The sequence below is a fragment of the Garra rufa genome, chromosome 2 (genome assembly GCF_049309525.1).
Source record: "Garra rufa chromosome 2, GarRuf1.0, whole genome shotgun sequence".
NCBI classification, from domain to species: domain Eukaryota; kingdom Metazoa; phylum Chordata; class Actinopteri; order Cypriniformes; family Cyprinidae; genus Garra; species Garra rufa.
In genome coordinates, this window is record NC_133362.1 from 37,153,421 (window position 1) to 37,179,703 (window position 26,283).

Sequence of the window (26,283 nt, forward strand, 5' to 3'; positions counted from 1 at the left end):
AAGGTCCCATATTGTACACATTTCTGGAGGTTTATTTTATTTGTTGATGTCCTTAAGAATATATATTTGCGGTATAAGTGCCAAAATCCATCTCAATATATTTTTACAGCTCCTTTTTTTAGGACCTCTGTCAAAAACAGGTCGATTTTGGCCCATCTAATTAATATTCATGAGCCTCTCTTCTTATTGGCCTGTTGTTTTCTGAGTGACGCACAACCAGGCCAATCACAGGTAACTACGGTCATGTATGCTGTAAGCGTAAGCGATATCAGAGCAATAGGGGTTATGCCCAACAGGCTTCCGTTTTCTGCTAAACAGGTCTCGTTGCTTCCGGTTCACGCGTTTTGCATATCCCTCTTTAAATATGAACATGATTTACTCAAGATTCATTCAAAGTAGACACTAAAAATGATCATAACCAATGTCCATCACATATGTGGATTGATATATAAAAGTTTAAAATTTTTATTCTTTTCACTAACATTTATATATAAATATCGAATGAAACGTCCACAATAAACAGCTGGCTTGTTTAACTGATTACCTTAAAAGTCCGTCGATATCGCCATTATTTATTACGGCTATTAACACGTTCTCCGACAAGCGGAAGCAATGAGACCTGTTTTCCGGGGTTGGTCAGGTGACGTTCGACATATAGCCTATAGAGAGAGCTGATACTCAACAGGATATTTTAGAATGATCATTAATGTTTTTTCTTTTTCAAACACCGAATGCAGTAAGCTACATAACTGTTGCTTAAGTAAAGCCCCTTTCACAATGCGCGCTGATTCTGGAAAATTACGGGAACGAGCGCTGTGTGAACAAAAGCCAGAACCATAAAGGCAGTGTTGTAGTAATGATGCACGTTATCAAGCGACTCTTCACAACGAAAAAATACATGCAAAGTGGAATGAAGCGGCGATCAGGCAGAGCCAGCTCCTCACTATCAGCGCTGAAGCACAGTTTGTTCAGGTTAGTTTCAGTTTAGTGAAACGTACGCGTCGCATTACATCTCACATCCAAAAGTCACATGTCTTTATGGTTTGTGTGTAAAGCACGCACAGATTCCGGAAAACAACTGTGAACGAACCAAATTAAACAATTCCGGAACAAATCGTGGGACACATTATGCGTGTATTTACCGGAATCGCTGTGTGAAAGAGGCTGAAGTTGACGTGCCTCTGGTCTCTTATATTCACGTTGTTCTGAAGCCTGTGTAATGATCGTAGCTTGACATCTATCGACTGAACAGGGTTTTCTCCACTTGTTTTCGTGTTGTTGTTGCTCAATAATGGAATGGATGCGTTGTTGTCTGGGGGTTTGACAAAAGGAGGGTGGGACGTTGGTTGGTGACTGAAGGCGGTGACTTGAGTCGATCGGACGTCACATCGTTACGGAAGTCACAGCTGCTTGTGAAAATGAACAGCTACTTTAAGCAGGCTGTGTGCAGTTTACTGTGGATTGACTGTTTTGAAACTCATATGGTAGTTAGATAGCCCCTAGACCTTAGTTATCATGAAAAAAGCCAGGAAATTTTGATTTTGACGATATGGGACCTTTAAGAGATAAAGTTGCCAACACTGACTTGTCATTTCCGCAGTAGTGGATGTGCCTGTATCCTGTTAGCTTTTTTATTCTTTTAGAAAAGTGCAAAGTTTCGTTGTCGAGTGCACACAAATAAACGTAGAGTCTTCGAAAGTGACAGCATCTGTCATGCAGTGAGCGCAGAGCGGGGAGCGCGTGCGGCCGCCGGACTCCGCCCCTTGCCTGGACCCTTCCCTACTGAACACTGCCCCTCCTTCACGGAACCCCCAGCACTCCAGGACACCAGATCCCCTATTTATTTTGGACACTTTTACCCCCTTGGACACTTGTTTTCTTTAATGTTTAATAAAAGCCTCTCCGAGGCCTGACGCCACACCCACTGTGTCGTTTGCTCCTCCCGCCACAGTACATACATCTTTCAGATGAAAAGCCGTATTTGAGGTGGATTAATGAGAGGCGTGTGTTAACTATCTGTCACATACGGCGTGACTTTTCATCTTTTTGTGGATTTTTTTTTCTGCTTGATTCCCAAAATAATTGTTAGTGACATCTATCTATCTATTCTTACTCTTCAAAACCAGTTCAAAAACAGTTTCACTTGCATTTGGCATTTAGAGTGTTACAACTCTTCTGTTTAGATTTGTACAGATGGGGGAATCTTTTCAACAGTAGTAATGTGGTAAAGTTGGCCTTAATTGCATAGTTCCTCATTTTTAGTTCTCCTCTGTGTACTTCCTCATTTATGGATGGAACTACTGACTAATGGGAAAATTCAATGTAGGCAGAAGTCATGCTAAACCTGAGATATAAAAGCATGCCAGCCTTTAGTCAGAGGTTGTTTGCTAGATTCAGAAATTTTGTCCAACGCTATTTTCTGCATCTCGCTCTGCTGAAACACTGGAGGGGACAAAGACTGATGTTCCAGACAGGCTAAAAAAATGCTAAAGTCTTTCTAATGTCATTTGTTTGATAAACAGTTATTTGCTCTCATGGTGTTTCTCAATTATAAGTATTAATTGGCACATACAGATTAAGAATGGTCTGTACCAAACATAAATATCCATTCCGCATGTCTAATTAAGTCTAATCAGCAGTACTGTAATTGTAGATTTAGTGCATTTTGCACGTCTTGACTCCATGCTTAAACTATATTTCATTCTCTCTTGTACAGTTATTGTCTCAAATTACTATAAAGTGATGAATCTTAACCTAATTGTTCTCCATAAATGTTTAGGTTTGTCTTTGGACCATCAGTCAATGTCCGGTGCTTCCCGTGTCAGACTTTCCGAGAGAGAGGAAGAGTGTTTGTCCTGTTACCTCATGGCATGTGATGCTGGCCTGCTGTACCTGCAAGAGCTCGATAAGGTCTGTGTGTGTTTTACATCTTGGCAGGGGCCGTTCACTCAGAACAGAATGTTTTTCTGCATAGACATGCCTCTAACTGCTGTTTTGGCGTGTCTCGCTGCGGTTTCTGCATCTCGTGCATGAGTGATTTAAATTTAAAGAGACATTTAACTCTAAATGCGAGAATGCATTCAGTGTGTACTCCCCCTTGTTTTGCATTCATCTGTGCTCATTTCTGACCACCATTACATTGCATATGTGTCCTTTTCACTAGACTGTTTCGACACCAAGTTCCAAAACGGCTAAAAGCATTTCATCAGTCTCTCATTTTGACTTGGACCCAGGCTTCTTCCTTCAGGCAGCTCTTCAGAGCGCATACCTGACGCTGCTGAGAAAAGGGTAAGCGTGCACGTTACTGATCTCAGACTGTCTATCCACAATTCTCTGCCCTTTATATTGAGGACTCATGCACACACAGTATTCAAAGCACAGCTTGACTTAATCCATTTATGGACTCCATGTGAATATATGACCGGGACTGTGTAAACTCTCCACTGGTATTCTTGTGTCAACATGACCAGTGTGCAGTGTGGATGTGCCAGTCATGTCCAGCAGGTGTCAGCGTTATAACACAGGTGGTTTTACATTAAGTCTCTGTAAAATTGGCTTTGATTGAAATGGTGTACTGACATACTACAATTTTAAAATATTAGGACTGACAATAGATTAAATTAACCTATCATAAAAATGTTAAACAACGTTATTTTCTTGAGTTGAGGAAAATTTTAATTATGTCCTGTGCTGAAGCTGCACTTTCCTCTTCTTTAACACAGTTCAGTGCTCTAAGACAGAAATCAATGACTGTAAATGCAGTTATAAATACAGTTTTGTATTTCTCAAACCTGATATTAAACTCAGGGGAAATGTGAACACTTAAATCAATCAATCCACCAATTCACAATAATGCAATATAATATAATAACATTACCCACATTTTTAGACTTTTTAGTTTTTAGTTTTTTAGTTTTAGACTTTTTAGTTTGTTTTTTTTTTGTAACAAAAGTGTTTTTGCAGCAAATCACGGTAATAATAGCCATTTTAATAACGGTATAGCAGTATAAAGTGAATGTATTACAATTCTGATATAAAATAATGTGACACAATATAATGTAAATGTAAAGAAACACGTCATTTTTGGTGTTGTTGATAAACGTGTAAGACGTGTGTGTATACACTACCAGTTTGAACAGTAAGATTTGTAATGTTTTTTAAAAAAGTCTCTTCTTCTCATCAAGCCTGCATTTATTTGATCCAAAGTACAGCAGTGAAATTTTTTAAATATTTTTACTATTTAAAATAACAGTTTTCTATTTGAATATATTTTAAAATGTAATTTATTTTGATTTCAAAGCTAAATTTTTTGCATCATTACTCCAGTCACGTTATTATGTTGAAAACAGCTGAGTAGCATTTTTTAGACAAGTAAAGTCAAGTCACCTTTATTTATAAAGCGCCTTTACCAATACAGATTCTAATCATTCTAATGAATAGAAAGGTCAGAAGAACAGCATTTATCTGAAATATAAATATTTTGTAATATCAATCAATTTAAAGCGTACTTGCTAAATAAAACTGTTAATTTCTGTAATTTCTTAAGGAGTAATGATGCTGAAAATGTTGCTTTGATCACAGGAATAAATTACATTATATAAAATATATTCAAATAGAAAATAGTTATTTGAAATAGTAAAATATTTAAAAGTTTTACTGTTTTTCATGGAAGCCCATTTCTGCCAGGTAAGAAAAAAAAATCATGCCTTAAAAAGTCGAAATTATGACTTACTTAAGTCATAATTATGAAATAAAGAGTCAAAATTATTATTAACTAAGTCAAAATTATGGCAAAATTAAGAAAATTGAGTTATGAATTAGAAATTATGATTTAGAAAGTAGAAATTATTAGATTATTAGCAACAATTAGATCGAAATTATGATTTACAGGGGGCTAATGTTTTGAAGTACAAGTACAAATTAATGTAAAAGTGGAATGTCTAAGCTTTTGTTCAAATTAAAAATGAATGCATTAAAAAAAAAGTTCTACCCCAAGAAAATGCTTAACGTGTAACTCAGCACATTGCGTTCATATTTTGGGGTATATTCTGCTTGTCTGTAAATGTTATTTGATTTATTAATAAGGTGTGTACTGAACTTTGTACTCCAAACTGTTTTAAGCCAAGTTAGTTAGTTCTGGAATGTCCCGTTTATTATTAGACAACTATCCTATGACCAATGTGTTCATAGAGTCATTAAATCAATTTCGACTTGACAAGTCATAATTTCGACTGTTTATCTTATAATTTTGACTTTTTAAAGTCATAATTTCGACTAAGTCATAATTTTGACTTTTTATCTTGTAATTATGACTTAAGTATGTCATAATTTCAACTTTATAAATCATAATTTAGACATTTCAACTCGTAGTTATGATTTTTAAAGTCATAATTTCGACTTTTTAAGGCATGCATTTTTTTCTTACCTGGCAGAAATGGGCTTTTATAGTTTTTGCTGTACTTTGGATCAAATAAATGCAGGCTTGGTGAGCAAAAGAGACTTCTTTAAAAAACATTCACAATCTTACTGTTCAAAAACTTTTGACCGGTTGTTTATATATGGGAATAAAAACCAAAGTAACCTAGTTTGTACTAGAGATTATAAAAAGCCATATTATAACATACCAGTAGGGTTGCCAAGTCTTTGTTACAAAACTAGGGCAATTGGTGCTCAAAACAGAGACTCTTTTTTTCCATTAAGCCACGTTCCACTTCAAGAAAATGCTTAACGTGCAACTCAGCAAGTTGCGTTCATATTGTGGGGTATATTCTGCTTGTCTGTAAATGTTATTTGATTTATTAATAAGGTGTACTGAACTTTGTACTCCAAACTGTTTTAAGCCAGGTCAATTCATTCTGGAATGTCCTGTTTATCATTAAAAAAAGTCATTAAATTCATTTTCGACTTGTTAAATCATAATTCCGACTGTTTATCTTATCATTTTAACTTTTTAAAGTCATAATTTTGACTTTATCTTGCTATTATGACTTAAGTATGTCATAATTTCAACTTTAGAAGTCATAATTTTGACCTTTTATCTAGTAATTATGACTTTTAATGTCATAATTTCACCATTTTAAGGCATGATTTTTTTCTTACCTGGCGGAAATGGGCTTTTATAGTTTTTGCTGTACTTTGGATCATTTAAAACATAAAAAATCTTACTGTTCAAAAAAAACGTTTGACTGGTAGTGTATTTATGTGAATAAAAACCAAAGTAACCTAGTTTATCCTAGAGATTATAAAAAGCCATACTGTAACATACCACCAGGGTTGCCAAGTCTTTGTTACAAAACTGGGGCAATTGGTGCTCAAAACAGCCCAGTGGGTATCAAAATCGTTCCAGGGGGACGAAGGATTTCGCTTCAACCAGTGGACCCCCCAAAAAACAGCCCAGGGGAAGCAGTATCAAAGTAGCCTAATACTGTGGGAAAACCACAGACTTGGCAACACTGCATATGACTGTGAGCAATATCCACTGTATACTGTACAGTCTGCAGTGAGCGGGACATTGACTCTCCATTTCAAACTAAAGTTTATCATAGTCTATTATTCTCATCTACTGTCCTCACACAATCGCATGTACTGTAGTTGTGATATAATAGTCCTCAGTGTTATATGTGACCCCGGACCACAAAACCAGTGATAAGGTTAAATTTTACAAAACTGAGATGTATGCATCATATGAAAGTTCAATAAATAAGCTTTCTATTGATATATGGTTTGTTAGGATAGGACAATATTTGGCCGAGATACATCTATTTGAAGATCAGGAATCTGAGGGTGCAAAAAAAGCTAAATACTGAGAAAATCACCTTTAAAGTTGTCCAAATTAAGTTCTTAACAATGCATATTACTAATCAGTTATAGTAGGTATTTTGCAAAAAAATCTTCATGGAACATGATCTTTACTCAATTTCCTAATGATTTTTGGCATAAAAGAAAAATCAATAATTTTGACCCATTCCATGTATTTTTGGCTATTGCTACAAATATACCCCAGCGACTTAAAACTGGTTTTGTGGTCCAGGGTCACATATTGTCCCTCTGTTAAGACAATCATCATCTTATTTTCCAATCATTTTGCTTCCCACAATCACTTCTGCCCATGTGTTTTAGTCACTTGGCTCAGGGAACACAGCAGCTGCGGCGGGTCATGAGGGCTGTGGAGAGTCGGGGGTCTCAGAGTTTTCGTAAGGTGAGATCTGTGTAAATGAGATTTTTGATGCTCACAATCACACAGCAGGATTCAGAGGTTGTTTTGTGTTTTGTCATGTTTTCAGACAGTAGCACGCAGGCTTGCAGAAGTGTTGCTGGGGTCAGTGTGTGAGGATGCGTACTGGGCTCCACTGTCTCCTCCACCACCCGGCTGGCTGAAGAGAGAAGGATCCACACACCCTAAAGACGCCATCTACCCCTCGTCCAGACCACCACAGCGCTACAACACTGAGGGGTCTGACTCTCTTTCCTTTCCCATTTTACATATATTCAAACAATACAATATTTAAAGCATAATCAGAAAATAAAAGCACAACAAAATAAAACTAAATGAGTAAAGTTTGATGACAGACTTTGATGTTGGTTTGGTAAATTTAAAATAACTTTTAAAAGCTTGAAGTATAAATGTTTTACTCAAGTCATGAAAAGACGATTAAGACCTCATTAGACCTCATCAAACTACATAAAACCATTAGTTCTTTAAAAACCACTTCTGCTGGAAACCAGCTAAACCCAGCCTAAGCTATGGTCCAGCATGGTCATGGTTTTAGAGGGGTTTTGTCCACTTCTTTGGCTGGTCTTAAAGGGTAACTGTTGCCAAAATGCAACCTGGGCTGTTTTTTTTTTATACTGTAAACGAGACAAACTTATATCTAAAAGCATAATTACGGCAAACGAGCCGTTTTTGAGATTGGCCGTGATTTAGTTTTGTGGTCAATGGCCGGTGAATGGGAGTACTAGGGGCATAACTTTGAGCGCATCAAAATCGATATTTTACAACACTAAGAAAGCTCGACACACCATGACACTTTGCTCGAAGTATCGCCTGGGTCTCTACACATGAACTCGAGCATTGAGAACATTGTTCGTGTACACAGAGTTTACTAAAAAGAAAGGTCTTGCCAGTCAAGAGGTGTCGATCTCCAAATGCGAGGATAGATAGCTCCTAAAGCATTTTTCCATATAAATGCACGGCTAATTCGTTGTTTTGTCGCAAGTGAAAAACAATATTAACCTTCTAGTTGTAAAAAGAGCCTCATATAAGCCTAAAATTTCGTCCTATGGAGTCCATTCATTCGCATTCGGAGATCGACACTTCTTGACTGGCAAGACGGCTGCGAGCGGAAACCCAAACAGTGAAAGTGAGTTGTTCAAAACCTTTCTTTTTAGTAAACTCTGTGTACACAAACAATGTTCTCAATGCTCGAGTTCATGTGTAGAGACCCAGACGATACTTCGAGCAAAGTGTCATGGTGTGTCGAGCCTTCTTAGTGTTGTAAAAATATCGATTTTGATGTGCTCAAATGTATGCCCGTAGTATTCCCATTCACCAGCCATTGAAAACAAAACGAAACCACGGTCAATCTCAAAAACGGCTCGTTTGTCGTAATTATGCTTTTAGATATAAGTTTGTCTTGTTTACAGTAAAAAAAACAGCCAAGGTTGCATTTTGGCAACTAGCAGGAGACCAGCTTACTAGCTAGCTTGGCCAGGCTGGGAGACCAGCTAAAACCAGCTACTTCCTGTTTAAACCAGTTTAGGCTGGTTCTGGTTGTTGCTTGGCATTGTTAACATGCTTCAGCATTTTTTTAATATGTAGTGAAGTATTGTTAACATGCTTAGTATGTTTGTAGCATTTTTTAACATATTAGCATGCTTTTAGCATGTTTTAGCCCATTGCTAACATGGTTAAAGATGTTGATAGCATGTTTTAGCATGTTGACAGCGAAATGTAGCAAAATTTAAGCATGCTGCTAACATGTTTAGGGCTGCGACAACTAATCGATAAAATCGATTATTATCGATAATGAAATTCGTCGACAACGATTCTCATTATCGATTAATCGGGTCCGCCCACAGTGCACGTACAACTTAAGAGGATCACGTCAAATAACAGCACTGAATGACGCATTTCTTTAGACACATTACATCTAAAAATAGTGTAAGAAATGCTGCAGGAGAGTTACGTGATCCAAGCTGCCCAAAACATAAGAATTCCTTATTTTAAACTTGAAGCTAATAGCGTAATGGCTTGCCCTGTGAGGCGCTTTGACAGATCCGTTTGCATCCTCAGCATGAAAACTTTCAGTTTACGGTCATATCCTTATCTGTAAATGTCACACATTCACATGAGCATTTCCATTTATGCACTTTATCCAATTTAGCACATTGTTAGCATTTTTACCTGTTTATAACATGGTAGCATTTTACGTACATTTTTATAGCATGGTTTACCATGTTGCTAGCATGTTTTAACACATTGACATAATGATTTAGCATTTTGCTAACATGTTTCTAACAAGTTTTAGCTCATTGCTAACATGATTTAACTTGTTAGCATATTTCTATCATGTTTTAGCAAGTCGCTAGTATGACTTAGCACATTGTTTACATTTTTAACATGTTTATAGCATGCTAGCATTTATAGCATGGTTTACCATTTTGCTAGCATATTTTAGCACATTACCAGAATGATTTAGCATTTTTCTAACATGTTTCTAATGTGTTTTAGCACATTTCTAGCACGATTGAACTTGTTAACATATTTCTATCACGTTTTAGCAAGTTGCTAGCATGATTTAGCACATTGTTAGCATTTTATAGCATTTTTTAATATATTTTGCTATCATATAATTATTTACCATGTTGCTAACATTTTTCTAACATGTTTTAGCACATTTCTAGCATGTTTTAACTTGTTAGCATATTTCTAGCATGTTTTAACACATGTTAAGTTAACAGCATGATTTAACACATCGTTAGCATTTCTAACATGTTTGTATCATGCAAGCATTTTATATTCATTTTTACAGCATGGTTTATCATGTTGCTAGCATGTTTTAGCACATAGACAGAATGATTTAACATTTTGCTAACATGTTCCTAACATGTTTTAACACGTTTTTAGCACAACTTTTTAGCATATTTCTGTTCTGTTTTAGCAAGTTGTTAGCATTATTTAACACACTGTTAGCATTTTAACATGTTTCTAACATGTTTAAGCAAATTGCGAGAATGATTTAACTTGTTAGCATATTTATATCGTGTTTAGCAAGTTGCTAACATGATTTAGCAAATTGTTTGCATTTTAACATGTTTATAGCATGCTAGCATTTTTTAAATATTTTATAGCATGATTTACCATGTTGCTACAGTAGTATGTTTTAGCACATTGTCGAAATAACGCATATGTTGCTAACATGTTATCAATCAATAGCGTGATTTACCATATTGCTAGCATGTTTTAGCACATTGCCAGAGCGATTTAACTAATATGTTTCTAACATGTTTTAGCACACTGCTAGCATGATTTAACTTGTTAGCATATTTCGATCATGTTTAACAAGTTTCTAGCATGATTTAACACATTGTTAGTATTTTAAACTTGTTTATAGTATGCTAGCATTCTATGTTTTTATAGCAGAATTTTCCATGTTGCTAGCATGTTTTAACCTGCTAGTACATTAATGTGGTTTAACATGTTTTAGCACATTGCTAGCATGATTAATTTTTTTAGCATACTGCCAGAACCTCCTGAAGAGCTGTGCTGAGTTTGGCGGTCTCTAGGATGAGTTCCTTTTAGAACTTCAATTTCAGAAGAATGCTTTGTCAAGCCAACAAGTGTTAATTTGAGCAGTTTAATGTACAGCAAATCTCACTGCTCTCATTGAATCGCATTGTGTACATCAGCCATAGGACTGTATCGATCGATCACTAGAATCAGAGACCATGAACAAGAAGACGAACAGAGGACAGCGCTGGGGTTTGTTTGCCTGCTTTAATATTCAGCACACGGTGGAATGCTGTGTTGTGAATAAAACATACTGTAACTGTACCTGTGAGTCTGCAGACGCCAAGCAGAGAAAGGAAAAATACAAGAGAGATGAAAAGACAAGGAGTACTTTTGACAATGCGTCTGAAGAACAGAAATCAGAACATATGAAAGGAATATTCTAGTTTAGTATTCCTGATTCTGCTCAGTAACACACTATGATGGGACTCCAGATTCTATGGAGGGAAGTAACATAAAGGGATGAGAAGGAAAAAAGGGATGAGAGCAACATAGGCTGTAAACAAAGACAAAATTGAACAGAATACCAATAAGACATGTTCAGAATGTGACAACTGTGAGGATGGAAGTCAGTACAGAGAGCTCAGTTACAGACTGACATATGTAACTAGAGACTGACACACACACACACACACACACACCTTGGTGACGTGTTTTTCCTTTTCCTGTTGCCACCCTGCAGAGCTTTCTGTCCACAGGACGTGGTTGAAGAGGCGGTGCTGGTGCTCCTCATCACAGAATCAATGGTGAGACAGTCTTCCTCACATTCACCCTTTCTTCCTTAACATGCTGTGTTGTGACGTCTCTGCTCTTTAGCTGCATCTTATATAGGAGATCTGATTTGACAAACTTCTTGTTATTTATGTGGAACACAAAAGGAGTATTTTTTTTGTATAATGTCCCTCTCTTCCATACTAAATTTAGAGAGTGACCTCTAAATTGTCCTTTGGAGGTGGGACTATTTTTCTAGGTGGATGAACTTGGATGCCCCAGTATGATACATATCCTGCATTTGGCATGGAAACAGTTTGAAACACAGTGTATTGTCTGCTAATCTTATTATGACACACACTACTGTTCAAAATAGATTTTTTAAAAAGAAATGTATACTTCTATTCAGCAAAGATACACTACCAGTCAAAAGTTTTTGAACAGTAAGATTTTTTATGTTTTTAAAGAAGTCTCTTTTGCTCACCAAGCCGGCATTTATTTGATTCAAAATACATCAAAAGCAGTAATATTGTGAAATATCTTTACGATTTAAAATAACTGTTTTCTATTTGAATATGTTTTAAATTGTAATTTATTCCTGTGATCAAACCTAAATTTTAAGCAACATTACTCTAGTCTTCAGTGTCACATTATCTATTCAAGAAACATTTATTATTATTATTATTATCATCAATATTTAAAACACTTTTTTCACATAAGATTCTTTGGTGAATAGAAAGATCCAAAGATCAGCATTTGAAACTTTATACACTATACCATTTACAAAGCTTGGAGTCAGTATTTTATATTTAAAGAAATCATAGAAATTAATACTTTGATTTAGCAAGGATGCTTTAAATTGATCAAAAGTGATGATAAAGACATTTACAATGTTACAAAAGATTTCTATTTCAGATAAATGCTGTTCTTGAATTTTCTATTCATCAAAGAAACCATGAAAAATTCTACTCAGCTGTTGTCAATGTTATAATAATAATAATAATAATAAAAATGAGCAGCAAATAAGAATATTAGAATGATATCTGAAGGATCATGTGACACTGAAAACGTCTAGGTTAGGAAGGTAACCCTCCGCAGGCGGGTACGAGCGTAACCTTCCCAACGCCCTGGGGGCCGAAGTAGGGGGCCCCGCAGGGATGCCAGATGTACTGAAGCAGGGTTGGGGGGGCGGAGCACATGAGGTATTTTACATGTGGAATGAGATAATCGGTGTACCCAGAACTAGGGGTACACGAGGAAAACCACGGCCTTCTGGCTGACCGGGGAAGATACTGAGATATTTTGCCACAACCTGCGGGGCGAAGGAGACCCGGCAGGAGCACAGTCAGTATCTACTCCGCACTATGCTGACTGCGGGGCATGGAGGACCCAGGTTCGCTTCTTTCAAGGGAACAACTGGGAAATAGCGCACGGATCCCGAAGGAGTGGCGCAGCAAGCCGGCACTAACCGGTCTCTCCCGTTTGCCTGGTGTCTATGTCAAGACACGGGAGGACACGGCCTCTACGCGGAGGTTGTAAAACCTGGCGAAGGTATTAGGTGTCGCCCAACCCGCAGCTCTGCAGATGTCTGTTAGAGAGGCGCCATGAGCCAACGCGTAGGACGAGGCAACACTCCTTGTGGAATGGGCTCGAAGTCCTAAGGGGCATGGCTCTCCCTGATACAAATAGGATAGGGAGATGGCTTCAACCACCCAGTGGGCCAACCTCTGTTTAGAGACAGCATTCCCTTTCTGCTGACCTCCAAAACAGACAAAGAGCTGCTGGCTGCGTCTAAAGGGCCGAGTGCGGTCCACGTAAGTGCGTAGAGCGCGAACTGGGCACAGAAGCGCAGCGGTTGGGTCTGCCTCCTCCAGGGGCAGAGCTTGCAGGTTCACCACCTGATCGCGGAAAGGCGTGGTGGGAACCTTGGGCACATAACCGGGCCGGGGTCTCAGGATAACGTGAGAATCGCCGGGCCCGAACTCCAGGCACGCTTCGTCGACAGAGAAGGCTTGTAGGTCCCCTACCCTCTTGATGGAGGCCAATGCCGTCAGGAGCGCTGTCTTAAGTGACAGATATTTCAGCTCGACTGAGGCGAGGGGCTCAAATGGGGCGTCCCGCAGGCCACGGAGGGCGACGGAGAGGTCACAAGAGGGTATGAGGTGCGGTCTGGGAGGATTGAGCCTCCTGGCACCTCTGAGGAACCTCACGACCAGTGGGTGCTTACCTAGGGATGTTCCATCTACTGCATCGTGATGCGCCGCGATAGCTGCGACGTATAGTCGAAGGGGACAGCCTGCGCTCCAACTTCTCCTGCAGGAAGGAAAGCACAACTGCAATCGTGCATCTCTGGGGGTCCTCTGCTCGAGAGGAACACCAGTCGACGAACAGACCCCACCTCAGTGCATAGGCCTACCTTGTAGAGGGGGCCCTGGACTGAGTGATCGTGTTGATCACGGCCTGTGGGAGGCCAGCGAGGTCTGAGGCGTCCCGTCCAGGAGCCAGACATGCAGGTTCCAAAGATCGGGGCGCGGGTGCCAAATTGTGCCCATCCCCTGAGACAGAAGGTCTTTCCTCAAGGGGATTTTCCAGGGAGGGGCTGCCGCGAGGGAAATAAGTTCTGGGAACCAGGTCCGGGTGGGCCAGTGTGGCGCAACCAGCAGGACCTGCTCCTCGTCCTCCCTGATCTTGCACAGGGTCTGTGCAAGGAGGCTCACTGGGGGAAAGGTGTACTTGAGCCCCGGAGGCCAGCTGTGTGCCAGTGCATCCCTATGAATGGGAATAGAACAACCGGCAATGGGAGGATTCGCCATTCTCCAGGGTGGGTGGACTGCCGTGAGAGCTGATCGGCTGCACGGTTGAGTTCCCCCGTAAATATGAATGGCACGTAGCGATTTCAGCCACGTTTGACTCCAAAGGAGCAGATGGCGGGCGAGTTGGGACATGCGACGGGAGCGAAGACCACCCTGGCGGTTGATGTAAGCTACGGTCGCAGTGCTGTCGGTACGCACAAGCACGTGCTTCTGACGCAACCCCGGTCGGAAGCGGCGAAGGGCCAGAAACACTGCCAACAACTCGAGGCAGTTGATGTGCCACTGCAGTCGAGGTCCTGTCCAGGAGCCCGATGCTGCTTGCCCGTTGCATACAGCACCCCAACCTGTGGTGGAGGCATCCGTGTAGACCACGGTATGCCTGGACACTTGTCCCAGGGGCACCCCTGCCCGTAGGAAAGCAAGGTCGGACCACGGGTTGAATAGGCGGCGACACTGCGGGGAAACGCCAATGTTATATGGGTGCACAGCAACCTCCGGCCCTCCACTGGGGTTGGGAGCGGAGATGTCCTCGCCCCCGAAAGAGCAGATTTCTTCACCTCCGGGGTGCCCGTCTCAGGGACGCTTCGTAGCTCGCCTGCGGGTGTTCTTCGCAGGACCCTGAGGAGCGGGCGGCGTCCCTCTCCCGCGGCCAGCTCGACGTCGTGCCGCGAGTCTCGCTTCATAGATCTCAGCGGGGGACGGAGCTGGTGCTGGTTTAGGGGCCGCGGGGGGACGCCCTCGGCGACGGGCAGGCGGAGGCGGAGGCCCAGGCGGCGGAAAGGGAGTCCTTGCTTCGTGGCGGGGCAAGATGTGTCTTATGGCCTCCGTCTGCTTCTGGACCGCGGAGAACTGCTGGGCAAAGTCCTCCACGGTGTCGCCGAACAGGCCACCCTGGGAGACAGGAGAGTCGAGAAAGCGTGCTTTGTCGGCCTCTGCCATCTGAGCCAGGGTCAGCCATAGGTGCCGTTCCTGGACCACACAGGTGGACATCACCTGACCAAGGGAACGCGTCGTGACCTTCGTGGCCCGAAGGGCGAAGTCGGTGGCGGCGCGGAGTTCCTCGAATGTCCCTTGGTCGGGACCACTCTCGTGCAGGTGTTTGAGAGCCTGCGCCTGGTACACTTGTAAAGTCGCCATGGCATGCAGGGCGGTGGCAGCCTGCCCGGCAGCGTGGAAAGCCCGCTCCGTTAGGCCGGAGGAGGCCCTACAGGCTCGGGAAGGGAGACGCGGACGACCCCGCCAGGTGGCAGCGCCGCGTGGGCAAAGATGCACCGCCACGGCGCGCTCAACCTGAGGGATCGCCACGTACCCCTTGGCTGCCCCGCCATCGAGAGTGGCGAGGGGAGAGGAGCTGGAGCGCACTCTAAATGAATACGGAGCGCGCCACGATTTGGACAGCTCCTCATGCACCTCCGGAAAGAAAGGGACCGGGGGAGAGCGCGGCGGTGCCGCCGGTGCCCTCCCCAGGAACCAGTCATCCAGCCTAGAGGGATCGGCCGGAGGCTCATTAGGAGCCTCCAAGCCTATCCCCCTGGCTGCCCGGAGGAGCATAGCCGACAGTTCGGCGTCCGCCTCCGAAGGGACAGCGACCGCGGAGGGGCGCTGCACCAAAGGGCGGAGGCCTCACCGTCTGACTCTCCCTCTGATGCAGCGATAGACATCTCATCCTCCGCAGGAGCCCCGAAGGAGACGCTCAGCCCGGCGGGCGGGGAAGCGTACTGCTGCGGGAGCTCGACGGGGCCACGCTGAGATAGAGAAGACCGCAGGGCTTTTCGGGCCGGCAGAATGTTCTCTACTATAACCTGGATGTCCCCCCCGGGCCTCCCTGCGGTGGCCGAAAAGCATTGACGGCTTAACGACCGGCCGCGGGAGGAAGGCGGGGGGAGCCGGCTCGCGAACGAGCGGCGGGACTTCAGCGTGGCCATGGACATGCATTCACAGTGCAGGCATGATCCATCCATGAACGCTGCCTGAGCGTGCTCAAAGCCCAGGCACGTGAGGCAGCGTTCATGTCCGTCCGCAGGAGTGAGGAAACTACCACACCCAGAAACACACGGCCGAAGAGCCATTCTGAAAAGAACGTCTGATTCGGCCGTGAGAAATTGCTCTTTTGTGACCCCGGATTGCCCAGGGAGGAACCGCGGGGCGGTGTGCACTCGGGGCTGCTCGCTGGAAAGCAATAGGCTTTTTTGAAGCCGTAAAAACGGCTGCCCGCAGGGACCGCGCCGGCGGCCGCCAAAAAAGCTCTTTTAGTATTCACTCTTTTAGATTCTTGGCGGCACACCGGCGGGAGAGAGAGCAGGAACTCTGGAACTCTTTTTATTTTCTTTTTGAAGTTTCTACTCGTAGAGGCTCGACACATCGGCTCTGAAAGCAAAAGTCTGACTGAGTGGAACGTCCACTCGCCAATTTGCAATTGGCCTTTTTATATAAGGCTCAGAGATTATCGGTCTCTCAAGCAAGATCCCAATGTAACGTTGAAGTGATTCGACTGAAAGGGGAACTGGAGTAATGATGCTAAAAATTCAGCTTTGAAATCACAGGAATAAATTACATTTTAAAATCTAATCAAATAGAAAACAGTTATTTTAAATAGTAAAAAATATTTTAAAATTGTACTGTTTTTGGTGTACTTTGAAACAAATAAATGCAGGAGAGACTTCTTTAAAAAACCAAAAAAAATTTAGAGTTCAAAAACTTTTGACTGGTAGTGTATTCTTGAGCAGTAAAGCACATTAGAACAATTTCTGAAAGATCATGTGACACTAAAGACTGAATTAATGACTGCTAAAAATTCAGAAAAAAAAAATATTAAAATATGAAATAGTTCATTTAAATTTAGTAATATTTCATAATATTACCATTTATACAGTATTTTTGATCAAATAATTGCAGCTTTGGTAAGAATAAGAGACATCTTTTAAAAACGTGAATTCACAAAAGCCTTACGAACCCCAAACGTTTTAATCAATAAATGTTAATTAAGATATAAAGCACATTTTGAAACATACAGGACTTCATATTTGCTTTATGACATTTGTGACCCTGGACCTTAAGTATTACAGGTATATTTGTAGCAATAGCCAACAATACATTGTATGGGTCAAAATTTTAGATTTTTCTTTTATGCCAAAATCATTAGAATATTGTCACAGTATTGGATGAGGAGTGGAGTGGAGATGAGATGCTTGAACCGGAGTAAATGAAAATACTGAATTTTAAGAAAATAAAAAAGAACATGGAGCAGAACCAAACTGAAGTAACAATTATCAACTGGGCAAAGGGGAGTGAGCAGACACAGACTGATATACACAGAAAATGGGCGTGGTTACAAACGAGATAACAAGGGGGAAATACAAATGTGGGCAGGACTAAACCAATGGGAAACAAAACTAGAGGGCACAACACGGACTAAACCAAATGCATGGGAAACATGGGGGGGAAAACACTGGGAAAAACAAGACAGACTAGACTAAAATCCTGACAGATATTAAGTAAAGATCATGCTCCATGAAGATATTTTGTAAATTTCCTACCTGTAAATATATAAAAACTTAATTTTTGATTAGTAATATGAATTTCTGAGAACTTAATTTGAACAACTTAAAGGCGATTTTCTCAATATTTAGATTTTTTTTTTTTTTTTGCACCCTCAGATTTTCAAATAGTTGTATCTCTGCAAAATATTGTCCTATTCTAACCAACCATACATCAATGGTAAGCATATTCATTCAGCTATAAATCAATTTAAAATCTGACCCTTGAGTGATTTTGTGGTCCAGCGTCCAGGGTCACATTTTTGACATACTGTATTGCTTTTTATGGTAATACAGACCCAGCTGTTTTTACTAGAACATTTTAATATCTGAAAATGCCATGTTTATGTTTATTTTTGAGTGTTACCACAAATAAATTATTTTAATTTGTTAGTCAGATACTTGTATCTAAAGCAGCTTCAGACAACACAAATGAAATGTCTGTTTAATGAGTTAAATAAATGGAAGAAAAGAACAAAAAAAAATAAATCACCTGTTGTACAAAATAACATCATAAACTGTATGTTTGGTACAAATAAATATTTCCAGGATTTTAAACTTTGGGTGAACTATCCTTGTAACACAGGGCTTCCTAACCTTAAAGGCCTGAATTTGACACCCAATTCCATTCTTAAATACTTTACTAATGAGCACATTATGTTGCATTACACATGCAAGGTAAGAGGGTCATCTAAAAAGTACAGCACTGGAGGTTCTCCTGCATCAGAATTGGGAAACCCAGCTTTAACATATTCCTGACCCTCTCTCTGTTGTCCCCTGTAGGCCAGTGGTGAGGCGGTGATCAGCCGCACACCTGAGCATCAGGAGGCGAGGGAGAACAGCATGCAGGATGCCTCCTCCGTCTATGACCTGCTGAGCATTGCAATGGCCAGGAGGGGGCAGTACGCCATGCTGTCTGAGGTGAGATGAGTCAGCACAGATCTATATCGGCCGCACTTTGTATTTTATGTAGTAGCTTTTTTTCTCCTTCTTTGTCACTATTCGCTTTTTCAGTCTGTCAATCTCTCTTCTCTTCTCCCAGTTGTATTGGTGCTTTTTTTCCCACTCCCTCCTTCATCCTGTCCTTCAGGTTGTTTCAGTAGTTGAGGCGTTGTGTGATGGTAAGCATTTACTCAGAGATGCTCTCAGGTGAATCTGAATGTAAGCTTGATGTTTTCATTCAGTTAATATCAACTGAATCCATGTCATTTCACTGGTAACCCATTGCCACTACTCAGTATTACCAACACATGCCTGCATGTAGGTCGAATGCAAATCCCTTTCTCATCAAATTTAAGCTCACTTTCTCATGCATGTGCCATGATGTGATGTGTACAGGATACACAAAATCCCCTATCCGTGCTGAAAACAACAACATCCCTCCTAGAAATAACTAGTTATGCTGAGCAGTGTCAACCATTATCATTTTCTTGGAAGGCTGTTTGCTTGATTCAAAGTTTCTTTCTGACTCTGTTGTTTTGTGTGATTGTTTGTCATCAGTGTTTGGAGCGGGCCATGAAGTTCTCCTATAATGAGTTTCATCTTTGGTACCAGCTTGGCTTGTCATTAATGGCAAGTGGGAAGGTGAGATTCGTGTCCTATTGTCATCATCAATGTTCTGTTCATATATTAGTCATTAATTGCAATAATTTGCTATATTTTAGATTTAGTTAAATAAATATTTTCTTGTAACTGAATGAAAGAAGATACAGAAGGTTTTTATTTGAATTAAATATGTATTTGAAATGGCTGTTAAAGGGATAGTTCACTCAAAAATTTTAATTACCCCATGATTTACTCACCCTCAAGCCATCCTAGGTGTATATGACTTCTTTCAGATGAATACAATCAGAGTTATATTAAAAAATGTCTTGGATCTCCCAAGCTTTATAATGGCAGTGAATGGGTGTTGAGATTTTTATAGTTCAGTAAATCATCCATCCATTAAAAAAAAGTACTCCACAGTGCTCTGGGAGGTTAATAAAGGCCTTATAAAGTAAATCAATGCATTTGTGTAAGAAAATTTCCCTATTTAAAACTTTATAAAACTTAATCTCTAGCTTCCGCTAACTGTTGTACAGTGAGGAAAAAAATTATTTGATCCCCTGCTGATTTTGTAGGTTTGCCCGCTGACAAAGAAATGATCAGACTATCATTTTAATTAATTTTAACAACAAAAAAATACAGAAAAACACATTTCAAAAAAGTTATAAATTATTTGCATTTTAATGAGTGAAATAAGTATTTAATCTCCTATCAACCAGCAAGATTTCTGGCTCCCAGGATTCTTTTATACAGGTAACGAGCTGAGATTAGGAGCACTTTCTTAAAGGGACTGCTCTTAATTTCAGTTTGTTACCTATAAAAAGACAACTGTCCACAGAAACAATCAATTAATCAGATTCCAAACTCTCGACCATGGCCAAGACCAAAGACCTGTCCAAGGATGTCAGGGACAAGATTGTAGACCTACACACGGCTGGAATGGGCTACAAGACCATCCTCAAGCAGTTTGGTCAGAAGGTGACAACAGTTGTTGTGATTATTCGGAAATGGAAATGGAAGAAACACAAAATAACAGTCAATCTCCCTCGTTCTGGAGCTCCATGCAAGATCTCACCTTGTGGAGTTTCAATGATCATGAGAACGGTGAGGAATCAGCCCAGAACTACACAGGAGGATCTTGTCAATGATCTCAAGGTAGCTGGGACCATAGTCACCAAGAAAACAATTGTGATCGTAGACCACAAAACCAGTTACTTAATATCATAATGATTTTTGGGATAAAAGAAAAATCAATAATTTTGACCCATACAATGTATTTTTGGCTATTGCTACAAATATACTCATGCTACTTAAGACTTGTGGTTCAGGGTCACAATTGGTAACACACTATGCCGTGAAGGACTAAAAATCCTGCAGCGCCCGCAAGGTCCCCCTGCTCAAGAAAGCACATGTACAGGCCCATCTGAAGTTTGGCAATGAACATCTGAATGATTCAGAGGAAAACTGGGTGAAAGTGTTGTGGTCAGATGAGACCAAAATCAAGCTATTGGGCATCAATTCACCTCGCCGTGTTTGGAGGAGGAGGAATGCTGCCTATGAACCCAAGAACACCATCCCCACCGTCAAACATGGAGGTGGAAACATAATGCTTTGGGGGTGTTTTTCTGCTAAGGGGACAGGACAGCTGCACCGCATCAAAGGAGCAATGGACAGGACGAAAATATTCCAGCATGACAATGTCCCAAAACACATGGCCAAGGCAACAAAGGAGTGGCTCAAGAAGAAGCACATAAGGTCCTAGAGTAGCCTTGCCAGTCTCCAGACCTTAATCCCAAAGAAAATCTGTGGAGGAGGCTGAAGGTTTGAGTTGCCAAACATCAGCCACAAAACCTTAATGACTTGGAGAGGATCTGCAAAAAGGAATGGGATAAAATCCCTCCCGAGATGTGTGCGATCCTGGTGGCCAACTACAAAAAATATCTGACCTCTGTGATTGCCAACAAGGGTTTTGCCACCAAGTACTAAGTCATGTTCTGCCTTAGTTTCAAATACTTATTTCACTCATTAAAATGCAAATTAATTTATGTGTTTTTCTGGAATCTGTTTGTTGTTATTGTGTCCCTCACTGTTCAAATAATCCTAACATCAAAATTATAGACTGATCATTTTTTTGTCATTTGTTTGTATAATTTGAGAAGTGACAAGAAGCACAGACAAGAGAGCAAAACAAAACAGCGGTCACAAATTACAAAACAAGGAATGGTAAAGAAAACTGTTGGAGACTTCAAAATCTCAACACCAATTCACTGTCATTATAAAGCTTGGAAGAGCCAGGACATTTTTAAATATAACTTAGATTTGTCTGAAAGAAGAAAGTCATATGCACCAAGGATGGCTTGAGGGTGAATAAATCATGGAGTAGTTTTCATTTTTGGGTGAACTATCCTGTTAAGAGGTGTAGGAGTCTCAGCTGATTTTCACACCACACTGAACCTTGGGTTAATATCAATGTAGCAGCAACTTTTCAGACTTGATATATAACAAACCAGTCATCTAAGTTCTTCAGTGAGCTGCCTCTTAATATTTCAGAGAGACTCAAGTACTTAAGCACATTTTGAAGTGTGATGTGAGAGCATTGTAAAGTTTGCGCAGGAAGTGACCCTGAAGCACAGAGGACCATCACTTCTCATGTGAGCTTCACAATATGCTTACGTTGTGCTTCACAACATGCTTACATTTATGTCACATGTATTCTCAACACTTGAACGAATGTGTGTATAACAGTTGGCCAGAAGCATGGTTTATAGCAAAAAATATTTTCTACCTGTCACTTCATGATAAGAAATAGATTATTCTTCTACAAATCTTCATTTGTGTTTTAGAAGAATAAAAAGCCATTTACATCTGGGACAACATGAGGGCGAATATATTAATTTGAATAAAATACAGAAGAATTGGAGTGTACAATCCCTTTAGAACATTGTGTAACAATATGGTGTTAGAAAATTAGAAGGAGTTGTGTAATAAAAGACCACCAATCATAAACTGCCTCAGAGTCTGTCTCATTGAATATTCATCAGCCTTGTGTAGATGCAGGAGCTTTAACATGCTGTTTCTTATTACAGAAATACGTACAAATTTAGTTTTCCTTCTAATGTTTAGTTGTTGTTTTGTATTTTATACTATTCAGAGGTCTTACAATAACCAGAATAAATAGATGTGACAGCATCTCCACACATAGACAAGCAGTTATTAAAACAGGACATGTTCGTGTTGTGTAATCTACTTGTCCAGTCTATGTTATTAACCTCATGAATATGCAAATGAAAATGCTCATCCAGGGTCTACGGATGTACTGAGTGATAATCCAAAATGACCCTAGGTTAACGATTTTAATGAGTGAAGGTTCACACTTCTTTCACCTGAATGCAGAACACTTACATTACCATATAAAGAAATATCAAAATGTCACTGTCACTGTCCAGGGTAGGTTTTATGTCACTGCTGCATTTTGAAATACTGTACTATCTATCTATGTATATATGTGTGTTTATATATACTTGAAAGCTGTATTGTTAATGATATTTTACAGAATGAGGGTGCAGTGTCGGTGCTTAAAGAGTGTGTGACAATGAGACCACAGGATCCCATCCCACCTCTGCTTGCAGTAAAAGTGTGCATCAACCAGCTGCACTGGGTGAGAGAAACACAAAAACCACATGTGCACAATATACAGAATCATTAAGCAAAAAAAAAAAAAGTTTGTGCAAAAATGTTTCATAGAACAATTAAAATCAGTTAACACTCTATGTCACGATTTAGACAAAACAAACGAACAACGACGGCGTAAAATGAGAATATTTAATAGTCCAACGGGAAACCAGGAACACAGGGTGGAAAACAACATCGACCGACAAACAACATGGCAAAGACACAAACTTATAAAGGCACATTGATTAGGTCGGAAACACAGGTGTGGGAAATTAGGGAGGAACCAAAACACACAGAGCAGTGGGGGAGATGATGGGAGAAACCAACTAGAAAGTCCAGGGGTGTGACACTCTTAAGAGTTCCAGCCTAAGATTTTTTTGTTTAAATAAATTAATAGTTTTATTTAGCAAGGATGCGTTAAATTGATCCAAAGTGACATTAAATGCATTTTTATAATGTTGTAATACTTATTATTTTAAATAAACCCTGTTCTGAACAAAAAATGCCAAAAAAAATGCATTTTCCATAAAAATATTAAACAGCACAACATTGTAAGAGAATAATACCAGCATATCAGAATGATTTCTGAATGATCATGTGAGTGAAGACTGGAGTAAAGATGCTAAAAAATCAGCTTTGCATTACAGGAATAAAATACATTTTAAAATATAGCTGCAAGCATTGATTACTGGTGCTTTAAGGCATTTAAGCATGTATGAAAAAAGACATTACATATTATTTATCAAGCTTGTAACAATCTAAATCAATGCAAAAAAGCTTATTTACTATAGATATACAGTGTTTTTGAACCCTTTTAATAGCACCAGCTGTGGTCTGATCTCCCTAAAACTTTGCATGCTTGTTTAAAATCACCTGTGCTCATCAGGTTTCGTGAAGTTTTGAGTTTTTGTTTAGACTTTATAGGCTTTTGGGTATATTTGGACAGGGCCATTTTTCACAGACCTTTAGAGCCATGCGTCAAACAGCGCCACCAAGTTTTGTTCCAATCGACCTCAGTCCACCTGGCCTAATAGGTGGTCAAAGTTCATGCACCTATGCCGGCCATGTTTTTTGAGATATGCAAATGTCCTTATAGCCACTTTTGGCACTTCGGACCAAGACTGTGCACAGCGATGTTCATGTCGATAGGAAAAGCTTTTGCATAGTTATGGCTGTTTTTATGTTTTTCTTCCCTCTTAGTACCACCAAGTGGCCAAACTTTTTCATGTGACCTCAGATTCAGCTCTTACATGCGCATTGTGAGTTTGCCGAAGATATCTTACTCCATTCAAAAGTTATAGCCATTTTAGTAAAGGTGGCCCTACCCCTTTCAAACGTTTTGGCATCCCTTTGCGACGGAGAGTCAGAAGTTTGGTTCCGATCAGGTGAAAAACCTAGGACTAGTTCAAAAATTTCACCAAGGATTTCAAGGACACAAGACACTTGAGTCTGCAATGAACAGTTTAGGAGTTAAGAGTGATTTCATATTTTTTAACGCTGTAGCGCCCCCGTCAGGCCAATTGGGGCGAGCTTTGGTGATGTTATCGGCGGTGTGAGTACTACCATCCCTCCAAGTTTCAGGTCTCTATGACTTACGGTTTGTCTGCATGCTCAGTTTTTTGTTGAGGTTACTGATCCTTGGCCATTCTAACGATTACAGTAGGGTTTACCGACCAAAACTTTTGAATCGTAGTGCACATCCCAGCAAAAGCAATACATATGTTTTAGGCTATGAATGAAATAAGCAATGTGTATTTCAGGAAAATTCATTGAAAATATTCACTGTGGCATCTATAAATCCTTAAATCCATAAATCCTAATCCCATAAATCCTATATAATCCTAATATATTTATAATAAAACTAGCTATGCTCACAGTATTATTAATTTAGAAATGACCTGTGATCCAGATGAAACTAAAACTGTACGAGAAACATTAAATCTGTGTTTTTCAGCCTTTTTATAATACTCCTTATACACATTGCTCAGTCTTGAAAGAGATCTAGATTAATATCACTAATAGGTGATCTCTGTTTTAGATTAGTAACATTGTGTCTTATTAGTGTAACAAGGATGGCAATGCAAAACTGTTGACAGAGATTACAGCATCTGTTGGAAGTGCAGTGTTGAATTCAGAGTACAGACAGCAGTCCATAAGAGTTTTATAGCACAATAGAGCCATATAGCCAAAATACTTAATGCACAAGCTTTAATGCCACATAAGCATGCCATCCCACAGTCCCACTTCAGACCGGCCCATTATCATCACAGGATTTGTCCTCAAACAGTTGTCCTTGATGCTGATTCATGTCAGCATGTCTAGCATTTCAAATAATGAATAGCATACAATAGTAAGTAATAATTACTCCAGTCTTTAGTGTCACATGATCCTTCAGAAATCATTTGAATATGCTGATTTGCTGCTCAGTTATTAATAATATTTTTTATTATTATCAGTGTTTCAGTGCTTAATATTTTTGTGCAAAAAACCACCCATGGTTTGAACCCATACGTATCCAGCTCAAATTGTTACCCTTTACACTCCTCCACCACTATATCTCATTGTAAGTTGAGAAGCACTGATATAAATCATCTAATGCTTGTGTAAATGTGTTTGTGTGTTTGTGTGTGTCAGCTGGAGGATGCAGTGTCCCTCTCAGCAGGTGTGGTTGCTTTAGGAGAATGTGCTGGGGAGTCTCTTCCTCGAGCTCATCTGGCCATCGGACTGTGTCGTAGTCTGCAGGCCTCTGATGGTAAGCCCGGCGTTTAACTGCGATTATCCTTCTCTGAAGCTAAAAAATGATCCAGGCCCACAGTTGTCCTCAGCTGCTCCCTTATGTCTGCGGTGACTCACTGTTTAACCATGTGTTTGCAGCTACGCTGAAAGCCGATCGCGATGAGTTCAACAGAAGAGCCCTTCAGTCACTACGAAAGTACGCTTGATGTTTACCTCTTATATTTCAACATGTGTGCTTAACACAGATTTTATTAAGGGGGTCTCAGCCACCCACTGTGTGGGAATTGTTTATGACCCTTTGCTAATTTTATACCAGAATTTTCATTAATATTAAAACTAGCTGCAATAAAAAAAAATAATAATAATAAAAAAAACACTACCATTTAAAAATTTGTGGTCTGTAAGATTTATTTAAGGTTTTATTTAAGAAATCACTTATATGTTCACAAATGCGGCATTTATTTAATTAAAAATGCAGTAA

At 40.2% G+C, this 26,283-nt stretch overlaps 1 protein-coding gene across 1 annotated transcript in view; it reads left to right on the forward strand.

The window, feature by feature from the left end:
• The window catches only part of ttc7a (tetratricopeptide repeat domain 7A), a 78,896-nt gene that overhangs the window by 14,113 nt on the left and 38,500 nt on the right, over positions 1-26,283 (forward strand). The window contains exons 4-13 of the mRNA XM_073834228.1: positions 2,780-2,910; positions 3,164-3,288; positions 7,120-7,198; positions 7,284-7,453; positions 11,472-11,535; positions 18,633-18,770; positions 19,350-19,433; positions 22,948-23,052; positions 25,701-25,818; positions 25,941-25,998. Coding sequence (XP_073690329.1) covers positions 2,780-2,910; positions 3,164-3,288; positions 7,120-7,198; positions 7,284-7,453; positions 11,472-11,535; positions 18,633-18,770; positions 19,350-19,433; positions 22,948-23,052; positions 25,701-25,818; positions 25,941-25,998 — 1,072 coding nt within the window. The remainder of the gene's footprint in view (positions 1-2,779; positions 2,911-3,163; positions 3,289-7,119; positions 7,199-7,283; positions 7,454-11,471; positions 11,536-18,632; positions 18,771-19,349; positions 19,434-22,947; positions 23,053-25,700; positions 25,819-25,940; positions 25,999-26,283) is intronic.